This window comes from Suncus etruscus, chromosome 3 (genome assembly GCF_024139225.1).
Source record: "Suncus etruscus isolate mSunEtr1 chromosome 3, mSunEtr1.pri.cur, whole genome shotgun sequence".
Taxonomy (NCBI): domain Eukaryota; kingdom Metazoa; phylum Chordata; class Mammalia; order Eulipotyphla; family Soricidae; genus Suncus; species Suncus etruscus.
The window spans coordinates 129,423,959-129,434,222 of record NC_064850.1 but is presented as its reverse complement, the minus strand read 5'-3'; the positions used below and the strand labels follow the sequence as shown (position 1 = coordinate 129,434,222).

Genomic DNA, 10,264 nt, shown 5'->3' with positions numbered 1-10,264 from the left:
ACACCTAAGAAAGCATAAAGGCCAGCCAGTCAACCCCTCATTCAGTAAGCATTTCCTGCAAAGTGTATTTCTTCTCACTGATTCAAAGAAACCATGTTTTCAATAATGAACTAGAAGACCAGCATTTTTGTTAGCTTCTCAATCAAGTTTTAGGTATCCATTTTTTTTGTTTGTATTTTAGTTTTTGGTTTTGGGCCACATGTTGCTCCTGGCTCTGTACTCAGAAATGACTCTTCACAGGTTCTGGGCACCATATGGGATACTGGGTCCCGCCCCCGCCCCCCCCCCCCATAGTCTGCAAGCAAGACAAAAACGCCCTACAGCTGTGCTATCATATCACTCTGGCCCCAGGGTGTCCATTCTTACCCACTTCTCTATAGAAATTAACAACACGTTCTTTTTCAAGGAAGCTCAGAAGTCTGGCAGTTCAAGATAAAGCAATACTCAATATATTAGCTTGCCATAAACTACATGAAAGAAAGCATAATACCCTTCATTTTAGGTCATTTTACTTACCCTACAATTCACTTTAAAATGCTCTCTTCCAACTTTCACTAAAGGTTTATTTCACACACACTCATCACTCCACTGATGAGTAAAAATTACACAATTAACAAAGTCAGTGTTCTACAGATAAAATTTGGTCAAGATTTCCTGTCAATTCTACAGGTCCTATACTAATCACTGCATTAATTCAAAATTAGACATGGGAGAGAGGGGACTTGGTGGGAACAACTGGTAATGCTCAGGCTACTCTGGCTCTGTACTCAGGAGCTGCCACTGGGCCTATTACATGCACGCTACCTGCTCAGTCCAAGAACCTTCAAAATCTCTCCAGCCCAAAACACTTAAAACTTCTAAGAATGGGGGCCCGGATAGATAGCACAGCGGCGTTTGCCTTGCAAACAGCCGATACAGGACCAAAGGTGGTTGGTTCGAATCCCGGTGTCCCATATGGTCCCCCATGCCTGCCAGGAGCTATTTCTGAGCAGACAGCCAGGAGTAACTAACCCCTGAGCACCGCCAGGTGTGGCCCCAAAACAAACAAACAAACAAAAAAAAAATTCTAAGAATGGATCTAGTCACTTTATTTAATACAACCAATCATTTCAGTTTTACAACACAGAAACAATTCCTATTAGTACTTTAGCCGGACCAAACGATATTGCAAATCATTGCGATTGTCTATAGTTAAAAAATTAAAATGAATAAAAGTATGTTTAATATTGCCTACAAAATTTTATTAATTTCCACGGCAATTTCAGAACTATCAAAAATAGCTGTTAAATCTTAAATTATATGACAAAGAATAATAAATGTGCGACTCTGAGAGAAACTTTAAGTACTTTAATCCCATCAGAAATGTTATAAATTTACAGAAAACAAGTACATATTTTAGAAGACGAGCTACACTTTTAAAAATAAAGACTTTACAAACTATAGACTGCTTTCTGCCTTTAGGCTAGTTTCAAGCGTAGAATGTTTAGTAGTATTTCTATATTAAGGAATTTAAAATTGATATCCCAAAATCTGCTGCACTCAGTTATGACTAAATCCTAACTTATTCACTTTGATAGAAAATATCCTCATAGCGATTAACTGAGACCAGTTTTTAATGATTCTCTTAAAAATCTTTTCAAAGCACTTTAACACAATGAAACTCAAAAGGCTAATTCTAAGATTTGATAACAGGCCAGTAACTGAGTATGACTTTACCAGGTGACACACTTAGTTTTGGACTGCAGGGGGCGGAAGGTGCTGGCTAGAGTGTCAGCTGAAAGGGCAGAGCCTTTCAAAGACAAAGTAAAGCAAGTTCTAACAATAGAGGATGATCTTGCAAATTCACTTCAGCTCAGGGCGGAAGAAACTATCAATAAACCACACCAGAATCCCGAATTCGAACTGCCAAGTATTTGATATTTCCCTTCCCGGAAGCCTTCATTAAACTTATTTTAAAAAAATTAAAGAGGTACATTTAAAACAAACTGCTTTAACTGTAGAGAAAATGATAAACAGAAAGCACAGGATGAAATATGGGAGGAAAGCTATTAACAAAAACACCTTAAGTTAGGAGTTCTTGTTTTACACTGGCCCCGTAATGAAAAAAATTTGACTTAAAAATGTGTCAAGTATTTAAATGACTTTAAGCAAGTGTGATTAAAGTAATTTGTTTAAACCCTGTCAATGTCTGAAAAGCCAGACATTCCTCAAGGCACTCTTCCCCTCCCCTTTTTTAATTCATTAAAGTGAAAATTTGCTCATAGAACAGTTAATTCCCCACTGTAAATTGATAATAGAGTTTGAAACAAAAGAGAGTCCGGAAGCCTGCCCTTTGATCTGCTTAGTCTAACCAGCAGCAGATTTTTAAAGAATAGGTTAGTGACACACAAAAGCGGGTTTCAGTTAAGCAACACCAAACTGCAGAGACTTGACTGTTCTCAGTTCATTTAAATAAATGAATGCCAGGCCACTGGGCCCTCTGGACAAATATTTCCAATATGTGCACAAAAGCTGAAGGAACAGGAAATCGAGACTTCAGTTCTCCGGCTAAACATCAGCTGATTTTTCATGGGAAACCACGTTTGCTGCTGTCAGGGCTGTTTTCATTAAAACTCTCTTCGGGAGAGTCCAGCTCAACTTGGAAAAACAAAAAGCCTTTTTTTTTTTTGTTTTTCCACGTTACTCACTTCCTATTGTAATAGAGCTTTTTGAAAAGTTTCCCAGTGAACGACTTGTTTCCAAACGTTCTGCTTTGCTCACACTTGAAGAAAAAAAAAAATGTGGTGGGGCGAGGGGAGGAGGAGATCACCAGCCTCTTGGGCTCCAGATCCACATACAAGGAAATGTTTGGAAATGCTTTTTGAAAGGTCTACGGCTCTCCCAAAGTCTACAAAAGCAACTTCTTATTTTTTTCAGCCTGGGGGCTGGGGAGAAGGGAGAAGATAAAAGATGCGCGGGGGCGGGCCGGGGAGGGAAGGGAGAGAATGCTAGAAGGCCAGAGAAGCGGAGCGAGTTGTTCAAAGTCTCGGGGCGGCTGCGGGAGGGGGTGGGGGAGTGGTTGGAGCACAAAGAGGAAAAAAAAGCTCGAGCCCAGGAAGTTGCCCCGGTGTAAAGGCTCGGGAGGTGTCAGGAATAAGTCCGGGTCCCAGGGAGGGCGCTGAGGACGGAGCAAACTACCCGACCCGTCCTTAGGAATTCTGAGGCACACATCCCTACCCAGTGGCAGGAAGAGATTTTCCTTTTCCTCCCGCAGCTTGGGAAAGCCATCTGGGCCATCCTGGGGGAACTCTTGGCTTTCAGAGTGGAGATACTGTTATCAACAAACCAGAGCCTGGCGCTGCCAGAGTTTAATAAGCAAAAGGGCTCGGACCCAACTTTTCCTGGCAGGCCTGCGCCCCCCCCCCTACTTACTACCTACCACCCACCACAGGTCCACAGGGGCGACTCCGGCCAAGGAGGGCCAAGGAGGAGGACGCGCTTGGAAGGAGGAGCGAGAGCCCGGGAGCTTTTGTTCTCAGCCCCAGCCCGACAGGACAGCTAGCGGGCCCCGAGGACTTTCGAGTTTCCCAGCACCGACCAGAAGAGCGAGAAGCCCGGCGAGAGAGAGCCGCGACCTTCATGAGTGGCCTGCTCCCTAGCCCCCACCACCCACGAGGAGGAGAACCCCCCAAAGTCAGCAAGGAACCCGGGCCCCGCCTGGTCACCTTTCATTGTCTCCCTGGGTCGGCGCCCGGCGCTCCACTAGTTGCCTCGCCTTCCCTTCCCTTCCCCAGCGGTCGTCGGGCGAGCGCGCACAGCCGAGTTCCGAGGCTGGGGGCGGCGGCGATCGGGGGGCGCGGGGACTGGGGGTGCGAGGGAGGGAGGGAGGGGCGAGCGGTCGGAGAAGGCACCTGAGTGGGCGGGTCCGCCGGAATGCATGTGGGGGCGGGGGCGCCCGGGAGGTTCTCCCGCAACTCCCCTCACCGCCAAACAAAAGGGGGGAGGGACCTGCAGACCTCCCCTCCCCTCCATTCCATTCCATTCCCCTTCCAGGCCGGAGACACACCAGGAGGAGGGCCCCCCCCCGGAAAAAAAATCCTAACTTGTGACTGAGTCCCGGTGCGCCCCGAGACCTGTCAATCTTGCCCTAGGCTAGGCCCACCGCGCGCACCCGGGGCCAAGCCTCGAAGCCCCCCAACATTATCTGAGAAGAGTTCGTCTAAGTTTACCAACACGCCTGAACCCCGTATCTGGCAGTTGGGATTATTATTTTTTTTTTTTGCTTTGTTTTGTTTTACTCAAGCTGGCGAGAGGCTCGGCGAGTTGCAAAGGCAAGTGGGCGCTTCATGCCCAGGGTCGGGTCCGGCCGGGGCCGTAACGGCGCGACTTCAGAGAAGGTTCAGTTAAGAAACTCGGGGGACCGCGCGGCCAATGCGCATGTGCGCGCCCCGCCCCCGCCGCGTGCGGGCTCCCCCCCCCCCAAGCCATTAACTTGTGTTTGGAACCGCTCGGTAGAAATCACAACCCCCAAAAAAACCGCCTCCCTCCTCCACGGAACAAAAACACAAAAAACACTCTCGGGGAACCCTTCCCCCTGCGGCGACGCCAAAGTTAACTTTTTTGTTTTTTGTTTTTGTAAAAAAAGAAAAAAAAAGAGGGAGTTCACGTTCTTTCTGACCTTTGGCGATGGGGTTTTCCCCACCCCCACCCCACCCAGCCCGGAGGAGTTTTTGTTTTTTTTGTTTTTTTTTTTTTTTTTTGAGCTCAGACAACGCAACAGCCTTGCGGCAAAGTTTGGAGTCCAGAACTCTTTCCAGAACGCGGCGTGGAAACAATGACAGGCAGGCTCGTGCGCGAAACATTCTATTCTCCCAGCCTTGAGCTGCTGCTGCTGCTGCTTCGGTCGGCTACCAAGCGTGTTTGTTCCTAGAAGCCTCAGATCCCTTTCAAGTTCTCATCCCCCCCCCCAACCGTCCCAGCCATCGTGGGAAAACTTTCCGAGAAGGGAATTTGGAAAAAAAATAGACGTGGACTGCGCCCGCGATTCCCCACGATCCGAGAGCCAGTCTCATGCCTCGGGTGCTCAAAGCCTCGTCCCTACAGAAGAGCGTCTCTAGGCCCCTTTGAGCACCAATGGGGACTCCCCTCCATGCAGTCCCAACTTTCAGACAAAGGCGCACCCCCCCCGCAGTTGAGCGATCCCGGCCACCGTTGGCTTCTGCCCCAGAAAAGAGGCTCCTGGATGGGGGGGGGGGGCACGTCCCTTCCGCCACGAGGAACAGCGAGCAGCAGCCACGCGGCGGCCCGGGCGTGCGGGGTGGGTGTCCGCCGAGACAATGCAACTGGCCAGCGAGTGTGCGAGAGTCTCCACTTGACAACGTGCCAACCGTGCGCTCGGAGCGGCCGCGCGCGGCCCCACCACAGCCCCCCGCGCGGCGTTGAGGAAGAAAACAGCCGCTGCCATGGCAGGCACGGGGCGTCAACAAAGGGAAAGGAGCCCAACGGCAGCGGCCCGAGCCTGGGAAGCCTCGGGGCTTTGGGGAAAAGTCCACCAAGTCCCTCCCTCCACGCCGGAGCCCCGCGCGGACGGACGGCTGGCTAGCCGGCCTGCCGGGGCAGCCAGCACGTTGTCGCCCGGGCCGGGGCGCCCGCCTTACCTTTCCTGCTCTTCATCCTGGAGTTCCCCGAACGGCCTTGGCTCGCTCAGGCTGGAGGCGGGATGGGGTTCGGGGTTGGGTGGGGGTCCCAGAGGGTCCGTCCGGAGCCGAGCGACTCGTCCACTTTTCCGGGCGACACTCCCGCAACTTGCTGGTCGGAGCCGCGACCGTCACCGCTCCACGAGGTGCCGGCTCGCAGACGCCCGGGATCGGGGCAGAACCCAAGTGACACTTGGAGCTTCCTCGGGCCGGGATCGCGGGCGGCCAGCGGCCGGGGGGACGCTCCTCGCCCAACTCGCGTAGTTTGGCTCAGCTTAGCTCCCCTCCCCGCCCTGCTTCTTTGTTCCCGGCTCCAGCTCGGCGCACCTCGGCGCTGTCAGTGGTGAGGCCAGGAGGGAAGGAAGGTACCGGAGGTCCTGCCTCCGCCCCCACCTCCGGCCCGGCCCCCGCCGCCCGCCCCGCCCCCTGCAGCCGGGGGAGCCGGAGCCCCGCGCCGCTTGGGGCCAAAGCTCCCGTGCTCCGCTCCTCTCCGCTCCGCTGGGCGATGGCGCCCACAAATCGGGGGCCACCAGCACGCCGCCCGCTTCCCCTCCTCGCCGGGAACCCCGGGTCTCTCCCGCCCGCCTTCCTCTGGGTGCGTTGGGGCCGGCTACCACCCTCCTTTCTCCTTGACAGCTGCCGGCCCACACGAGTCGGCCGCGGGCGACTCGGGGGTGGGGCGCTGTCGCCCAAAGTGTTTTCCAACAAGCAGCAACTTCTTCCCGGCGCGCGGCGACCGGGCGCGGCCGCATCGGCCTTTTTCTCCGGGCGCTCCCTTCTGGGGCGACAGTTGGGAGGAGAGTGGAAGGCGGGGGGGGGGGGATGAGACCTGACACCCCGGGGCGACTTGTCTGCGTGTTTCCCCGGGCTAAAACGGCGAGTTCCGGACTGGATTGCAAAGCACTTTCGAAATCTTTCACGGGGCGGACAGACACTTGTCATGCTCACATGCTCTTTAAAAGTCCCTCCCTGGGGACGGCCCGGTCACTGGCCGGCTCGCTGCCACTGTCCTGATGAGAAATAGGGGGAGGGGGACCCACATCGAGGCTGATGTGTTTAGGTAAAACCTCCTTTGAGAACTTAAACTCCCGCCCCCCTTTCTCCTCAGTCGGAATTTCAAACAAAAGCTAGCCGTGTAAAACCCGTGTTCCTGTTGAGTGATTTGGGTTGGGAGTTAGGAGGCCTCCGATCGGAGTTTCTGGGATGAAACTTGGATTTTTTTTTAATTTTTATTGTGACCAATATGCATTACAAATCTTTCACTGCATCATTTATGGTACATAGTGACAATGAATGGGGGGCATTCCCACCACCAGTGCTGACCTCCCTGAAACTTGGATCTTATAACTAGGCGCATTGTAGCTGGTTTGTAAAAACGTGTCCATCGCCCTCTCCTGAAGTCTTAAGTTTTCGCAACTTTCTGTCCCTGTTTTGAAGGGCCCGGGTTGTCACCAGCCACACAACTCGCAGTGCTCCTCACCTCTAAACAAACCAACCTTAACTTAAGCCCAGGGGAGGCGTCAGCGCCAGTCAGCCTCCGGCTTCGGCTCCGGTCCGGTTTTGTCACCTCCGAGGGGAAACCGGTACGGAGCTCCGTGGAAAGAAAAGTGTTTTAAATCCGAGGAGGACTAAAAGGAAGTCAGTCCAGCGATGACTTAACTCGACTTGGGAGCCTCTGTTTGAGAATGACGCCGAAAATTAAAGCCAGCCTCCCGCCCACTCACCCTTTCCAGACAGACAGCGCCGCCTGGAGAGCGAACCGGGGCCGAGTTTGCCGGGTGCTTTTGTCAAGAACTTCAGATGAACAAACCGGGGCCAAGGTGTCCCGTCTTCAAGAAGGCAGCAGCCTCGGTTATTTATTTATTTATTTATTTATTTTGCGTTCTCCCCCCGCCCCCACCCCGTGGTCGGCACCTCCGAAAATACACTTCTACGTCAGCAAAAAGCAACCGCCAGTCGGGGGGCCGGGCCGGGCCAGGCTGGGGGAGGACCACCGGCCTGGAAGCTCCCCGGCAACTCGCTGGAGCATAGCTCCTTCCCCGGCCTGGCTGGAGATGAATCAGCTGCGGCGCCCGAGTGCGGGACAGATGTGGGGCGGGGAGAAAGTGGGGGGGGGGCGCCCGTTGGAGGACGGCTCAAGCCTTCCATTTGAAGGGTGGTTTGTGGCTGGGATTGGCGGCTCTGAACCGTTGGAGAACGGGAGGGGCGGGAGGACAGACGCCGGGAGGTGGAGCCTGAGTTTCTGAAAGGAGCTTGGTCGGGACCCGGGAGGTTACTGGGGAGACGCTTTGTTTGCTAACTTCCAAACCGGCTTCGGCTGCCTGGGCTCTCTGGAAGCCAGTCCACCAAACACGCCTTCCCTGCCGCTTGCAGCTGCCGGAGACCAACCTGTTGTTTCCCTCTTCCGCGGGGTGATCGTTGGCCACGCGGCGGCTCATTGTGTGTGTGTGTGTGTGTGTGTGTGTGTGTGTCCCAGGGTATCTGTTTCTTCCTCTAAGTTAACTTGGGCCAGGTGTGTGTGTGTGTGTGTGTGTGTGTGTGTGTGTGTGTGTGTGTCCCAGGGTATTTGTTTCTTCCTCTAAGTTAACTTGGGCCAGTGATTGTGATTCTCAGGCAAGCGACCGAGATGGAAACCGAGAGTCGAAGTGAGTTGCGAGCTAAAAAAGAAACTTCAAGGGAAAAGGAGGTGAGGCTCTGAGAAAGGCGTCTTGCCAACGGAGAGGGAGAAAAGTCGAACTTGAAACTCTTGACGCAATCCGTAAGCTTGACGAGCCAAAGCCCCCTTTTCAAGCTGCAGCGAACCGTATCGAAGCAATCAGTGATCCCAAACTGGCGAGATGCTCCGAGGAGCAACTTCATCAAGACAGTGCAGTGCCTCCCCAGGCCCAGGTGGGAGTCGAAGCTTCCAACCCACTCCCAACGCTGATCCCAAATTCCATGGCATCTTTGAATTATTGATGCATTCTGGGAAGAGAGTGGTTGCAGTCTGCATAACACAGAGGAGGAAAACAACTTGAAAGAGAGGACTCCAAACCCCAGCGACAACTTAGGGGACTTTTTGTTTATTTTGCTTTTTTGGAGGCGAAAAACAAGTTTAAAAATTCTGGCTCTGTTGGACCCTTAATGTTCCAGGCAAGGGCTTCTCTGTCTATGATAGAATGATTCTGAATTGGGAGGGGTCACAATTTAAGTTTCAATAAAGTTTTCTTTAAAAAAAAGTTTGGAGCGGGGAGGCAGGAAACTGTTGACAGGGAGCCCCAGCTCTAAACTTAGGGATTAAAGCCCTGATGCTGCTCCATGCAAAGTGTTTCCTCAGCCTATTGAGCTACCTCTCCCCATGCATGATTTAGATTTTTCTTATTCAAATAAAAATAACAAATTTATAGATTCACATTTGCTATATTTTTTGTTCAATTCAGTGAATAAAATTAAGTTGGAGAATTGTGTAAATAAACGAGATGAAGTGGTGGTCTTCAAAACACTTCTGGTTGCCCCAAGATATTAATTTCAGTTCTGTAGACAAGTTGGCAGGTTCTGTTGATTTCAATTATTTGTTATTCCTCTGCTATTTTTCTTTAATATTCCACATCTGAGAGAGAAAAAGAGGAGAGGAGAAAGATCACTATTTCTATCCCTCTCCTGACTCATTTTCCTCCCCCATCAAAAAAAAAGCTTATTCCCTTTTTCATTTTTTAATCAAAGGGCTAATTCATTCACGTTTCCTTTAATTCCTCTTTCGAAAGCTATAGAGGACCCATTTATCACATAAAACAATGGAAAAATAACGAGAAATATACACAAGTTTTATAGATAAAACTTTAAAAATCTGAGAAATATAAAGGAAGACTTAACTAAGAAAGATGCAAATTGTTTTTTCTACCAAAAATTAAATAGCAAGAATGTAAAGATGTTTATTTTCTCTCAGGTCAATCTTTAAATTCAATATCATTAACGTACCAACAAGGTTGTTGTCTTAATATAAATTAATGAATCCTAGTGTTGGTGTGGTGATGGTGAGGCCTTTCTGGGCTCTACCTGGCTCCTGCAGCCCGGACAGGGTCTGGCAGGTCTGAAGGTTGCAGAGTGAGGGCGGAGAGATTCACAAAGCAGTCAGATGAAGTTTCAGAAATCAGACAGCTTTATTTCACGGTCTCTACCGCCATGTACACCACCTCACATGGCCTCAATACTAAGCCTTTTTCTAGCAGCTACTTCTCTACTCCTGCCCCTCGACCTCTGCCTCCCTTTCAGGTGCTTCTTCAGGCTTTCTAGCTGACTAACTCCCTTTGATGATACTCCATTGCTAATACTGAATCTGATGCTGAATCTCTGTTGAATCTTGCTGTTGATGCTCGCTTCTGCTTCACTTCTCTAACTCTCCTTAATCCCTCTCTCCCCCCAGCCAGCCTCCTCTACCCGCCCATTCCAGGTGTGGGCAGTTTTGATCATTCAGGTGGGATAAATAAGAAGTTGGAGGAGGAGATACCCACACAAGATTTCAGCAATTCATTAGTAGTACTGTTTATCACTTACATCCAGATATTTTTATATATATCTTTGTGTGTGTGTGTGTGTGTGTGTGTGTGTGT

At 50.9% G+C, this 10,264-nt stretch overlaps 1 protein-coding gene across 1 annotated transcript in view; it reads right to left on the bottom strand.

Annotated features, from left to right (window-relative positions):
• Window positions 1-8,258: 8,258 nt before the first annotated feature.
• LOC126004460 (40S ribosomal protein SA-like) overlaps window positions 8,259-10,264 on the bottom strand; it is a 35,162-nt gene continuing 33,156 nt past the window's right edge. Inside the window, 1 exon segment of the mRNA XM_049770887.1 lies at window positions 8,259-8,639. Within this exon segment, the coding sequence (XP_049626844.1) occupies window positions 8,259-8,639 (381 nt within the window).